At 41.1% G+C, this 15,325-nt stretch overlaps 1 protein-coding gene across 12 annotated transcripts in view; it reads right to left on the reverse strand.

Moving 5' to 3' along the window:
- tncb (tenascin Cb) overlaps positions 1 to 15,325 on the reverse strand; it is a 119,937-nt gene that overhangs the window by 19,021 nt on the left and 85,591 nt on the right. For 5 of the 12 annotated variants that reach the window (XM_055659962.1, XM_055659961.1, XM_055659964.1 and 2 more), the window contains 5 exons: positions 14,654 to 14,962; positions 11,952 to 12,215; positions 8,234 to 8,503; positions 6,597 to 6,869; positions 1,896 to 2,168 (listed from right to left, as the gene is read on the reverse strand). The exons of 2 other annotated variants lie outside the window; for them this stretch is intronic. In XM_055659962.1, coding sequence (XP_055515937.1) covers positions 1,896 to 2,168; positions 6,597 to 6,869; positions 8,234 to 8,503; positions 11,952 to 12,215; positions 14,654 to 14,962 — 1,389 coding nt within the window. The remainder of the gene's footprint in view (positions 1 to 1,895; positions 2,169 to 6,596; positions 6,870 to 8,233; positions 8,504 to 11,951; positions 12,216 to 14,653; positions 14,963 to 15,325) is intronic. 5 more of the 12 variants (XM_055659967.1, XM_055659970.1, XM_055659971.1 and 2 more) reach the window with 3 other exon arrangements.

The raw sequence follows: 15,325 nt of genomic DNA on the forward strand, positions 1-15,325 counted from the left end.
CCATTGCATGCAAGGAATAATTACTATGTTATTGCATTCTCACAGAAGGTAGGGGCATATATCATCTTGTACAACATAAAATGTTTCTTAACCATGCAAAAGAAGGACATTACAGGAATAGTAAGAATGTCTCCCTTCCTCTGTCACAGTTATCTGAGAAAAGATTGTTATGTCTTTTATTCTCCTTCCCATATGTGGCCTCCTACAGGTCTTCCCAATGGCCAGGATAACTAGGTTGCCTTTGATGGAAGGTTCTTCAACATATCATTCATTTGGCATGATTGCCTTTGAGAAACAGGCCTAGATAAACCTGAACCCTCCAGACATAATGAACCAATTGGTCAAAGAGGGAAGGCACCTTGAACCATTCCACTGCTGCTGAAGATACAAGTAAGTGCAGATGCTGATTTACAAAAAGGAAGACACAAAGTAGTGGAGTATTTTGTCAACAGGTCAGGTAGTATAACTGGACAACATGGATAGGTGACGTTTCTGGTTGGGACCCTCTGAAGAAGTAACTTTAAGGTAACTGCAAGAGAGATCGATGGACTGTGGTTGGTCAAGTTGGAGCTGGTGCCCAATTGCCAGAACATTGAGTGTGGTGTTTCAGCACCTGGATGGCTGTGTTGCACACAGAGTAGGTATGTAGTGCAGCCATCCACCATCATGGCGAGCTCAGTGGGAACCTTACAATGCTGTCCATACTACCCTGATAATCTAGATAAATGAGATGAGTATAATTTATAATCCCCAAAGTAAAGGTCTTCAATTTAGTCACATTACAATAATTATTTAATCATTGTTTAGATTATCACAATAAATGGTGCTTTAGTTTAGAGATACAATGCAGAAACTGGCTCTTCAGCCCACCGGATCCACGCCGACCAGTGATCCCTGCATATTAATACTAGCCTACACACGCTAGGGACAATTTACCTACATACCTGTACATCTTTGGAGACTTCGGCACGCCTTTGGTGCTGTATTTTTATTTACTTTTGTCTCCTGGAATAATTAATGCTGCCTTTAACAACAGCCATTGAAGCGATTCTTTGCATTGATAATCACTGCATTTTTCCAGCAAAAGCCTGGTTTTAGTCCTAAAGTGCAGCCCGGCCCATTGTGCCTCAACGTAACAACACTGTCATATCATATTATTGCTCAGTAGAACGAAGATCTTGGCACCTTCACTCTAAAATGTTTGTGCACAGCTATCAATAAAAATTGCCTTTGCTCGTGTGACACCTACCAGACTGAGATGCATCACAAAGTATACAACTCATCCTGGCAAGTTGGATAGGGTTTGCTCTTCACAAGTTTCAAGAGTTGACACCCATTCTAATCAAGAACTTGCCTATCTCTGCCTTAAAAATATCCACTGACTTGGCCTCCACAAATACTCTGTGGCAATGAGTTCCATAGATTAACTACCCTCTGACTAAAGAAGTTCCTTCTCACCTCCTTTTTAAAAGAGCGCCTTTTTAATTCTGAGGCTATGACCTCTGGTCCTAGACTCTCCCACCAGTGGAATCATCCTTTCCACATCCACTTTATCTTTGCCTTTCATTATTCTGTAATTTTGTTACTCGCCCCCTCTGTCTCACACGGTACAAAAGTCAGACCCAATCCACCCCACATCTTTGAACTGAAGACGTTCTAAGTGTGTTAGAGAGAATATTTGAGGAAAGGGGGAAATACAAACATCAATAAGGAAAGCGTGCAAGGACAAGAGTGTGAGATTTTTCCCGCTACACAATGGAGTTGTTAGTGCAGTCGTCAACTGCAGCATTATAACAAGTAACGGTTATATTTTTCAAAAGGGAAAATTATTCTTACAGCAAGTTTGAATAAACCATGAAACAGGAGGCTTTGTTGGACTTTTTTAAGCGATGTACCTGTAGCAGTGGCAGCAGTAAGAGGTTGCGTGTGCCAGCCTTGCGTTACACCAGTGACATTAATTTGGTATCCAGAGCCTTCTATTAACCCTGAGACGTCAGTAGTCCGTGTTTTCCCTGATAAAACTTGCTGTATTGGGTCAAGCGAGCTTTCAGAATCTCTAATGTCTATGATAAAATATTCAAATGCCCCATCTTCTGCTGTCCAAGAAAATGTGAAGCCTTCTGAGGTAATATCTGAAACAACTAAGTTGCTCAGTTCTGGTTCTTCTTCTAAGGGAAGGAACATTTATGGAAACATTTATTTTAGTCATACTCATTGAAGCAAAATACATTGTAGAACAAATGCTCCTGAATTCTAGTTTCAAAATGAATCATGTGATAGCTAAGTACAAAATACATACACACAGATATAGAAACACTCATGAGACAAGTGCCAGGACTTGAATATATTCCACAGTTTATTGGCCCCCTCACACAAAATGTGATTGTGATTATCATCAGTCAAGGGGCAAGGATCAAATAAACCTGTCAGATATGCTTTGTAAACCATTCATGCTGGGATATTGTGTTCAGTATGGATGCTAAACTGACTGAAACAAAGGCTGCCCAGAAATTCAGCGCTGGTTAGTAATGCCAAGCACACTATAGTTTAGTTTAGTTTAGAGATTCTGCATGGAAACAGGCCCAACGGCCATCCGAGTCTATGTCGATCATCTATCACCCATTCGCATTGGTTCAATGCCATCCCACTATCCCACCCACTCCCGAGACACGAGGGGCAACTTTATGCAAGTCAATTAACCTGCAAACCCGCACGTCTTTGGGATGTGAGAGGAAACCGGAACACCCGGAGGAAGCCCACATGGTCACAGGGAGAATTTGCAAACGCCACACAGAAAGCACCCGAGGTCAGGATCGAACCCGGGTCTCTGGCGCTGTGAGGCTACAGTGCCGCCAATATAACAAGTGGTCTAATTTGCTTCTGAAATATTTGGAGCCACATTCCAGGAAAAGGGAAGAACAGCCTGCTTGTACCAGGTAATGTATTTAGTGAGACTGACTATGGATGATTTTCGAGCCACATATATGCAGCAGCAAGCAGAGGGAAATGATTAAAATGCAGATAAAATTGCAAGTGCTAGTTCGTAAAGAATGAGTGAACTCATCAATCTGCTGGATGCCTGAGTCACATTATACCACAAAGATGCGTGGATTAGTAAGGCAATAAAATTGAATTAGCTGTTCAGCAAAAAAGTTAAAATACTCTATTTAGATAATACATCTGTCATCGCTGAACACCAATTTATCTCTTAAATAACACACATCTAAAAGAAAGATGGCTTAATATTTCACAACTGCAGAGTTCTGCTTAAATCAGTGGCTTCAAATACATTTTTTTGCAGCCAGCATTTTACTCATCTCCACATCAATTCTGAAATTCAGTCCAAGATCTAAGATTAAAGACTTATTATTTTAACAATTGGATTGAATTTATTATACCACTGGAGTGGAGAATATTTCAAAGAAATTCATACAGAAATAAATAGCAAATAAGTTCTAAAGTAAACTGCTCTTTCCAAAGAATACAAATACCGGCCTCAATAAATCTGTTGTTGTGAGAGAATGATTCTCTTTAGACTTTCAGGTTTTGCAACATGGTTTTGAAGCCATGTATATCTCAAGACACAACTGAATTGAAAATTCTGTTGGGTGGTCAAGTTTATTGCTATACTTATTGCAACATAGAAGGAGGCCATTTGGCCCAGTTCCCAACAGAACAATGCTATCTCCTCACCATCACAGCCATGTGTAGTTGCCAGTCAACCCCATCTCACCTAGATCCACCCGTCATTTGCCAATTCCTGCCTCCTCTCCCCCTTACCTCTTCATATCGGCTATCTCCCCTCTACTTTCCAGTCCAGACAAAGGGTCCCCACCTGGTATATCGACTGACCATTCCCCTCCACACACACTACTCAACCCGCTGAATTCTTCCAGAAGATTGGTTGTTCCTCCTGATTAAAGTATCTACAGTCTCTTGTGTCACCATTCCCTCTAGTCTTATTTCCCCAGACCATAAAATATATTTTCCATCGTGTGCTGTTTTGATTCTTTTGTCAATGCCTAGGCTAACGGCTAACCCACAGTAGCTTGTTAACCTAACCACAATTATTTAGGATGCAGGCGGAAACTGGAAACAAGAATCATAGAAACAGGGAACTGCAGATGTTGGTTTACAAAAAAAAAGACACAAAGTGCTGGAGTAACCCAGGTCAAGCATCATCTCTGGAGAATGTCACCTGTACATGTTCTCCAGGGATCTGCCTGACCCGCTGAGTTACTCCAGCACTTTACATTTTTTCAGGTGAAGAATGATGCTTGAGATATTAAGCCAGCTTTCCCTGTCAGATGCTGACCCATTTGCTTGCTTTTGTGCCTGCTTTCCATTACAACTTCTGACATTCGGAGTGTTTACTCCCTAGGATTTTGATTTTCTGCCACTCATATCACAAAGGGTCATAAGATTTAATTAAAAATAGATTTTGGCAACTATCCGTGACAGTGATTTACACAAAGCCAATTACAATGTGTTGCTTTCAGCAAATGCACTGCATTTAATTCAAATGTAGCCATGCAATTTAACTGGGAAAACTATAACAGAAATACATTTCTGTTCGAAGAAACTGGAGCAAGATGGATGCAATATCTAAGCTCAGTTTCATCAAGCACGACAAACTAAATCTCTACAGTGAAACAACATTTCATTTCACTCAAGCACAAGAAAATTCAAAGCGATGATATCCTTTTGATGATGGAGTTACCCAGTCAGATAGCATCAAATACATGCTATGGGAAAGTCAGATTTTCTAACAGTATATTGCCAGCACCATGAATCAAGGACCAGAGGGCATAGGTTTAAGGTGAAGGGGAAAAGATTTAATAGGAATCTGATGGGTACCTTTTTCACACAAAGGGTGGTGGATGTGTGGAACAAGCTGTCCGAGGAGGTAGTTGAGGCATTTAAGTAACAGTTAGACAGGTACATGGATAGGACAGGGTTGGAGGGATATGGACCAAATGCTGGCAGGTGGGACATGTGTAGGTGTGGCATGTTGGCCGGTGCGAGCAGGTGGGGCCGAAGGGCCTGTTTCCACACGGTATCACTCTATGACCATTAAATCACTCAAACTCATGAAACTCTGCTGCAAATTTGGTTACCAATTAAAGCAGAGATAAAGTGTTGTTATTTGGAAACAATGCGTCTTTGAGTAATCAGGCATTTTGACTGGATTTCTCACCAAATGCTGGAAAATCGATTGCAGTTCTGCTTGAGGTATTTATTATGCAGTACAGTTACTCAGTTATTTTGAGCTCATGTTGCAGTAATAAACTTCCTGTGTGACTTTTACCATCAATCCTTGAGCTCTAGAACTACTGCGTGACAATAGCATTGGCCAAAACAGTTAGGTAGAGTTAGTCACACAAATGGAGCGCTGCGTTGTTTAGTTTAGTTTAGAGATACAGTGCGGAAACAGGCCCTTCAGCCCACCGAGTCCGCAAAGAACAACAATCCCCGCACATGAACACTATCCTACACACACACACACACAGGACAATTTTACATTTATACCAAGCCAATTAACCTGAAAACGTATACGTCTTTGGAATGTGGGAGGAAACCCACGCGGGCACGGAGAGATCATACAAACTCCGTACAGACAGCACCCGCATTCAGGATCGAACCTCCTTTTAGGGATTAAGCAGACCTAGTGACTGAAAAGTCAGTGGGTGAGCCTTATATACAGCTGTGATCATGCGTATCCCTGGAAGAGTGCAGAGGATTGAGGAGCATACACGAGAAGGTAATGATTAGGGCAAAAAGGAGGTATGAGATAGCTCCAGCTCCAACGAGATTTTATAAATAAATTAAGGGGAAAAGGGTAAAACTGTGACTAACAACATTTTTCACATTGCCCGCAATTTGCAGTTAAAATATTTTTCAGTTGAAAGATGTCAGTGTTTGGGACTAGCGGTGATGGTGCAGGCAGTGCCTCACTAATGGGGTGTCCAGCAGGTTCTGAGCCATTATGCAAAGGCACAAGTCATTGGAAAACAAAACATCAAGCTGCGACTGACAAACGTATTGACATTCTCCCTTTGTTACATCAGTACAGAGCATCTCGATAGTTCATTAGTCATATGAGCACAAGTAAGCCATTTGGCCCATCAAGTCTACTCCGCCATTCAATCGTGGCTGATCTATCTTTCCCTCTCAACCCCATTCTCTCTTTCCTTCTCCCCGTAACCCTTGACACCCTAAAGGGCCTGTCCCACTTTCACGACCTCTTCCGAGTTTGCCCTTGACTCATACTCGCAGCATGGTCGTCACGAGGTCATAGGAGGCCGTAGGTAGGTCGTGATGCTAGTCGTAGGTACTCGTGGCATCAAGTAGGTCGGGGCGTTTTTCTAGCCTGATGAAAAATGTCCACGAGTACACAAGGTCGTGAATTAGGTCGTGAAAGTGGGACAGGCACTTTACTAATCAGGAATCTGCCAATCCCTGCCTTGATAATATCCTATGAAGTAGGAAAGAAGTCTTTATAAACCAAGCCAAAGAGCGACAAATTCAGTGGACATTTATGCTTGATGCTGTTAAATGAGAGACAATAAAGTGTTGTTGTGATAAAGCACTAATACCTGTCAATGCAACAGTCGTCACCGGGTTTGTACGTCGCCCATTGGCAACACCATATAAATAAATCACATAGTTGGTGCCAGATATGAGATTGTTGAAGTCAGTGGATCGCACAGTGCCTGGTACCGTGTACTCCAGTGGCTCTGAGAACCGGTCAGAATCTATCAGTTCTACGACAAAGCTTTCAAATGCCTCATCGTTTCCCGTCCAGGAGAGGCTGAAGCTGTTTGAGGTAATGTCTGAAACCACTAGGTTGCTGACTTCAGGTTCTGCTTCTATAGGGATTGTTTTGGAAATAAAACTTCAGCACTTTTAAAGCAACATAACAAAAGAAACCAAATTAGCTTAAAATTAAATGGCACAGTCGAAATAAAATTCAAGTTGATTATTATCACACATTTACAATTGCAATTAGATGACTAGATTATTATGTTACCTCTGTAGAGTTGGTATAATATGTGCATCTTGGAGAGATTCAATTTAACAAGTAACTGATACCCCAATTATGGATAAATATTTATTCTTTGCAATATGGCTAAATAAGCAGGCATGTTATATTCATATATCTTTGAGCAATGCATTCTGTTAAACATAACCTGACATTTTCTCAGGCAGTTTCACATCATTAGGCATGAACTTTATAACCCTAGCATTTTAACGTGTCAAATTTAACTTAGGTCAACTGAACAGGAAGGCACATCACTATCAATGTAGCTTTCACAATACTGACCTATATAATTAGTACTACTCCCGAACGTTACAATATCATGCAAACTAACATGAGTGACCTCTGCTTCATTAAGACCACACTAACTTATAGTTGCAATGATTTGATCTATTGCATGCAAAAATCATTTCAGCATGTTTGTTCATTTCTAATCAAACATCTAGTTGAAAGGGACATCAGGAATTTAAATAATTGTTTCACAAAAATGTGCACAATTTCTTTTGTAACAAAACACTAAAGAAACGATATGCATTCAAGTAACAGTTCTAGTGCCCTCCATAATGTTTGGGACAAAGACCCTTCATTTATTTATTTACCTCTGTACTCCACATTTTGAGATTTGTAATAGAAAAAAAAATCACATGTGGTTATAGTGCACATTGTCAGATTGTATTAAAGGGTATTTTATACATTTTGGTTTCACCATGTAGAAATTACAGCTGTGTTTAACTGTACTTTAACTAGATGTGATTTTTTTCTATTAGAAATCTCAAATTGTGGAGTACAGAGGCAAATAAATAAATGATGGGTCTTTATCCCAAACATTATGGAGGGCACTGTATAACGTGGAGTAAAGATATGAATTAGTTATTTATAGCACACTGCTCTATTTTTCAGCTGAATCTGAATGCTAAAGTCTTTCATTCTAAAATGAAGATCGATTTTGAAACTTTCAAATGAAATCCACGGTATTAAGAATGCAAGGTAGAACTACAGTACTAACAATCCTGGAGGACTGCTAAATTTGGGAGAAAATCCAAATGACAGTTCAAATAAGTTAAATAGGTAAATACTTATTCATTTTAATGTTTCTAAATAAGCAGGTGTGCTATAAAAAAAAACAAGTCGTGGACGGATATTAGTGATGTAGAATCAAACGACAGCTAGGAAGCCCAGCTGTAGCACAAATACCTGTTGTAGCAAATGCACTAAACGTTTGCAAATGCTGTCCTTGATAAAGGCCAGTGAGGTAAATGACATAATCAGTGTTGGCTGAGAGGTTTGAGATGTCAATAGAGCGAAGAGTCCCTGAGACAGAATGCTCCGAGGTTTCAAAGATCCTGTTAGGATCTGTGATGTCTACTACAAAGCTTTCAAATGTGCCCTTTGCTGTCCAAGAGACTGTGAAACCATCTGAGGTAAGATTGGAAATCATTAGGTTGCTAATTTCGGGTTGCGTTGCTGAGGAGAGGAAATAATTGGTTGGGGGAAAAAACAATAATCAGTACACCAGCAAATAAGAACTCTTCCCAACATGCAAAGGCAAAAGTCAGTGTGATTAACTTTACCACATCTTACACACCCAAGGTTACTAAACTTTACAAGTTTCTGCACTCAAATCAAACTAACTGAAGCAGAATAGACATGATGTGTGTAGCAAGGAACTGCAGATGCTGGTTTAAACCAAAGATAGGCACAGGAAGCTGGAGTAATTCAGCGGAGGAAGGGCCTCGACCCGAAACGTCAGCTATTTATTTTCTCCAGAGATGCTGTCTGACCGCTGAGGCACTCCAGCTTTTTGTGTCTCTCTTCAGAATAGACATGAGGTCAGTGACAGTGATACTAATCGTATTGATGAGTTTAGCTTGGGTATGATTCCTGCAACATTTGATAATATATAGTATGATGAAATATAAAATAGAGATGTAGAATCAAATGACAGGAACGTGATGTGGCAATGGGAAATGACAGTGGTGGTGAATGAGGCAGATATGATAGTGGTATTTCAGAGGCTTTTGGATAGGCATTTAAATATGCAGCAGACGGAAGGATATGGATTATGTGCAGGCAGATAAGAGTTGGTCTAGGCATCATGTTCAGAACAGACATTGTGGGCCGAAGGGCCATTTCTTGTCCTGTACGGTTCTATCTTCTATGTTTTAAATACTAATACTGCTTTCTATTTTTAGAAGAGTGAATCATTAAAAAAAAAAGGATTCAGATGTAATTTATTCTGAATTCTGAATGTTTTTTGTTGTTTTTGGATCAAAACTGAAGTCTTCAAGAAAGATTCACTTTGCAAACATGATATGTTCAAAATTACAGCTAATGATAGATTGAAATTATGGATAAACTTTTTCAATGATTCACTCCCACTCCTCTTTATGCTGTTATGTTTCCATGACTTGTGTTAGTTTGGGGGTTGAGCAGCTGAGGTATGTTGACCAGGGAAGATCTGGGCTTTATTCCTGATCGGTATATGTTGAGTCAACTGATCTCGTTGGGAATTAAGTGAAGAGAGACTTGGAGGGAATTGGGCTTCTACTGATTCCTCTACTTTGCCACCAACGACTCATTGTGGAATAAAGTTGGTTTCAGGGCAGGATAACATGTGGTTGCTGTGGTGTCTCAGTGATCGAACAGCCCATTAGCATCCTGATCGGAAAGCACAGGCCACTGAAATCATTGGGCAGGGCAGTGGCAGAAGGAACTTACTCCTGGCAAATGGGAGGTGATGCATTTTGCTAGATTTAATACAGATAGAACATATATCAAGTTGGGCCCAAGGGAACATTCAGGGACACCTTGCAAGATCCCTGAAGATGGAAGCACCAGGGGGAAAGACAGCTGGGGCAAAGAATTGATCTGGGAGGTCTTGGTAAAACATTTATAAAACATTTGTCAGGCCACATTTGAAATGCCTTGCACAGTTCTGGCCACCACACCACGGGGCAGGTTGCAATCGCATTGGGTGAGGGTGCAGAGGATGATGCCTGGGATAGAGTGTTTCAGTTATAAGGGGAGACTGGATAGACAGGGTTTGTTTTCCATGGAGCAAAGATGTCTACGGGGAGGGAGAACATGACCGAGGTAAACATAATTATGAGAGGGATATATATGTAGATATGATAGATAGGTGGATATGATAGATAGGTGGATATGATAGATAGATGGATATGATAGATAGATGGATAGATGGATAGATGGCTAGATAGTTCCACTTAGAGGGTGATGGAAGTCTGAACCGCCGCTTGAGAGGGTGGTGGAGGCAGATAGTCTCACAATATTTACAAAGCATTTGCAGAAGCAATCAAAACTATAAGGCACAGCAGGGTACAGACACTGTGCTGGTAAATGGGATTGGTATAGATGGTGTTTGATGGTGAACATGGAGAAGGTGAGCTGAAGGGGCTGTTACTGTACAGTATGACACTATGAAGTCAGGATTTCAGATAAAGAGAAAACTGCTGTGAATCAGTAATAATCAGCTGGTGATCAGTTATGGCTGCTGATACATTTATAACAGAATTGTGATAAAACTAAAAAATGGATATTCACTGTAATGGGTACAACTGGCACAATTTATTATTTTAGACAAGGAATAAAACCGATTTGAAATGTAACATTGTGCTTTTGTAATATTACGGTTAATATTGTCCATTCAAATTATTGTGCTTACTTATAAAAATTATTAGTAGTTTTACATAATGTGTAACATCATGTTTTTGAAGTGTCGTTCTCATTGCAACTTATCTATTTCATCCTTCTTTGAGCCACAGAGCTGCTAACATGTTTGAGGCAATTCTCACTTGTCGAAGGTTGAAAATAAATGTTGTTGCAGCATAGAAGACTTTGGGTGTTAATACACAATACACACACGCACACACCATTACAAGCGGATATTGCAACCTAGTATTGCATTGCGACAATGTCCCTGGTTTTACAAATTGCATGGGACAGTTTTTGCAGTTTGCCTCACAGGCTTGCAAACTGTCTCACTTCTGTCTTTTTTACACATTTATTTTTTGCTTCCACAAAATAGCACGGTATTACCAGGAATTAAGGTTTACGAAAATGTCAATGAACAGTTAGTAGCTATTTCAAGGACTGGACGTAATGACCACAAAATTAACATTGATCTGCTAATAATTAGAAGTACAACATTAATGGTTAAATAGTTATTTTCATCTTAATCACGTGTAGTTTTGCCACCGTGAGGTTTATTGACTGGGTTCCTCCAAGATTTTGAATCGCTAAATGGTAAGGCCAATGTGTAAATCTTAAATCTTTTGTTCGTACCTTGCCTAGGTATGAACTCTCTGGATTTTCAGTGATATTTTTTTAACAGAAACCACAGTCAAATTCCGCTTCACATTAAGTGGCAGTCCTACAACTGATGCGGGCATCCACTGGAACAGAGGCAAATGCAATGGCAAACTACCCATGTCTCAGAAATCAGACAGTTATGCCATTTTCACGCAGACACACAGAGGCACATCAACAATCTGTCCAGGCATCAAACCTTTAGGGGGAAAAGAGTCAACTTTGTTAGTACAGTGTGGTGTCTCCACCGATGCGGCGATTTTGATGCAATCCCTTACTGTTGTACGGAGAAGTTTAATGGTTACAATATCAAAAGCAGAACAAAATTAACAACCATGCAGTTTTAGGATGGTCGAGAAACATTCCAACATTTGAGCAGCCATTCAGCATAGACCAGTTCCTATGAAATTAGTGAATAAACAGTGGGAAGAAAATGACATTCTACTTTGTAATGTAGAGCCTGCAATAAAATTAAATCAAATCAAACCCTGAGAGGCTGGAATGAAAAAATAAATACAGTGCCACTGACAGACCCGGTTCGCTTCTGCGTGAGGGAGAAAGAGTCAGGAATTAAGTATCTAAGTACCTGTGTGAGCTTCCGTGTGCAGTGGCTTTGTTGGTTGACCATGGATTATCCCATAGATGGAAATCTCATAGTCAGTAGCAGCAGGCAGATCTGGGATGTCCATGGAATGCTGGTCACCTGGCAGTGTGAATGTTAGTGGTTTGAATAAACCATCAGAGTCCGTAACTTCTATAACAAAGTTTTCAAAACGTCCCTCTGCTGTCCACGAAAGTCTGAAGCTGCCTGAGGTAACGTCTGATACTGCTAAGTTGTCAAGTTCAGATTCTGGCAAAGTAATGAATTACATGAAATATCGTTATCAACTGGGAGTGGAAGAAAGCCAAGAGAAGCAAGTTACAAGTCACTAACACACACCTCTGGAAAATAATGAGAGATGGACGTGATGGATGTCAGTGTCACTAAGTGATCAAAGGCAATGTTAAGACAGTAATGTATAACTGGACATAAATATTTATAACACACAAAGGGCATGCCGGCACAGATGAGCAACTTGAATCTGAAAACAATCCAGATAATGAGGTAGCAGTGTAACGCAGTATGGAGTGATGAGTGAGAAGACAGCAGATTCCGTTCAGTATGCTGCGATCAGAAATAAAAATAGAATGTAAAAACTCGCCTGTAAATGAATATAATGTGAAAGTGGACGCACATTATAAGGATATTCTTGCACATTCAAACTGAATCTGCCCCCTTCTTCACAATATAATGGTTAGGTAGTACTTCTTTATTTAGACGCATACATAACAAACATGCAGTGACTGTGGGTATGTATTGTAGCTTTTCTCTAAATCATAGAACGGATAATTTTACATCACCTTTCATAAGTCTTCTCAAACTAAGTTCATGTAAAATATATTATTAGTGATATTTTCAGGGGTTTAATTCGAAAAGCAAAAAGGGGCCAAAGTCCTGGTGTTTCAGCTTCGGGTAAACTCAGAGTGTGAAAATGAGCTGAAGTGACTCCTCAGTTGGTAGCAGAACGTACTGGTGTAGAGGGAGAAGGAGATTGGAAAGAGATTCTGGTCTAGATGGCTGCTTGGTGTCCTTAATAGGGAATGAACCATGATCTCTGCCTCGGCTTAGTTTTAACACTCAGCACTCCCGGGGTTGGGTAAAGAGGAAAAAGTGCCCATGTTTTTGATTTGGGGTCTCCCGTGGTAGGACATGATCTTATGTGAACTTGGGAGTCTGCACAGCCAGCCATAACCTGCAAACTTCTCACACATTGTGCTATGAGTTTGTTGTCCACTGGAGGGCAGTGTTACCGAAGCAGCCAGACTCCGGATGGAGCCAGTGCTTTCAGAGCCAGGAGAAGCTGCACAAAGCTTCTGTCGCTCAGAGACTCAGAGTCACTTTCAGCTTTATCAAGCAAAGCATTGAGACCATTATCCATGGCGTTAAGGCAAATAGCAAACATGCAGTGAGGCTCCCTCCCAAAGCTTGTTGGACAGGAGTCACAGAATTAGCTCCTTACTGTTGCCTATTAGTGACTCCAGCTTCACGAATGAATATGGTAAAGGTGTTTTTTTCCCTTCAGATTTTGCTTCTATCAGTAACATTGTTTTTGATCAAATAAAAGCAAGACTTAAAAAAATAAAACAAAGGTTTAACTGTGTTGATTCGCATTCAGATCTGATCCCAGATATAGAAACATAGAGGATAGGTGCAGGAGTCGGCCATTCGGCCCTTCGAGCCTGCACCGCCATTCAATATGATCATGGCTGATCATCCAACTCAGTATCATGTACCTGCCTTCTCTACATACCCCCTGATCCCTTTAGCCACAAATGCCACATCTAACTCCCTCTTAAATATAGCCAATGAACTGGCCTCAACTACCCTCTGTGGCAGAGAATTCCAGAGATTCACCACTCTGTGTGAAAAATGTTTTTCTCGTGTCCAGCCATCCGGACCAGAATCTCTTTCCAATCTCCTTCTCCCTCTACACCAGTACATTCTGCTATCAACTGAGGAAATATATCAGATCATTTTCTAAAACTACATTGGAACTACGTCCCATGATGTGCACTGTTAGCAGTGCATTGGGTATACCTTGGATGTGTCTTATACATGGATCAAGAATTAACAGCTCCCCACTCGAAATGAAGGTGGCACAAAATGATACGCTGTGGATAATGTTAGTTTCAATATACAGCTCGGAAAAAGGCACTTCAACCCACCGAGTCCACACCAAGCAATGATCACCTGTTCAGGTTAGTTCTATGTTGTCCTACTTTCTCATCCAGTCCCGACACACTCGAGACAATTTGCAGAGGCCAATTAACCTACAAACCCGCACGTCTTTGGGATGTGGGAGGAAGCCGGGGACACCCAGAGGATACCCGTGTGGACACAGGGAGAACGTGCCGACTCCAAACAGACAACACCCAAGGTCGGGATCGAACCTGGGCCTCTGGCGCTGTGAGGCAGCAGCTCCACCAGCTGCACCACTGGACCACCCACGGCTGCCAATGTGTGTTAACCAATAACTGAAGCACTGGGGAGGGTTAGAAACCCATACGTTACTTGTCCTTGCTTCTAAGGGACAACACATTGCTGCTCACACATCGATGGAAGGAAGATCTATTAATGAATGTTAAGCTTTCTAAATGCAGTAATGGGGTGATGGGATGTACATGAGGCATTCCGACCTCTGGGTAGCATGACAACATGGAAAGTGATGACGAGACGTTGAAGAATACCTGTTCTTGTAATCTCTGTCAGTGGCTTTGAAAGCTGGCCTTGAACAATTCCGTACAGATCAATCTTGTAATCAGTATCAGGTACCAGCCCTGTTACATCAGCTGTATGTTGATCAGCCTGGTGGGAAATCCTCAAAGGCCTGCCCACTCCGTTTACATCCTTTATTGTTAAAAGAAAACTATCAAAAGCTCCGCTCTGGGCTGCCCATGATAGCTGGAAGCTGGTGGAAGTCACATTTGTTACTGCAAAATTCTCTGGTTTAGCGATTTCTGTGCTTGGAGAGTGAGCAGTGCTGTTGTCAAGGGATTCTGTAATAGACGTCTTTGGATTAGAATCAATTACTTCATCTGTGGGATAGGTTCCTTCACAAGATGCCAATACCTCCTCAGTCTCTGTCTTTCCCTGAGGTTACCATGTGTTAGTGGGTGCATCACAAATTACATTCCATTAACTCCACCTCACCACCACCAATAATACTAACCTCCCCGCTAATCATCGAGTAATAGGGTTAAACAGCGTGGAAACAGGCCCTATGGTCCAACTTGCCCACGCCAACCAACATGCCCCACCTTCACCTGTCTTAATATGGCCCACATCCTTCTATGCCTATCCTATCCATGTACCTAACAGTCGCATTTAAATTATCATACCCAATTATTCCTGTTTTTTCC

The sequence above is a fragment of the Leucoraja erinacea genome, chromosome 31 (assembly GCF_028641065.1).
Source record: "Leucoraja erinacea ecotype New England chromosome 31, Leri_hhj_1, whole genome shotgun sequence".
NCBI lineage: Eukaryota > Metazoa > Chordata > Chondrichthyes > Rajiformes > Rajidae > Leucoraja > Leucoraja erinaceus.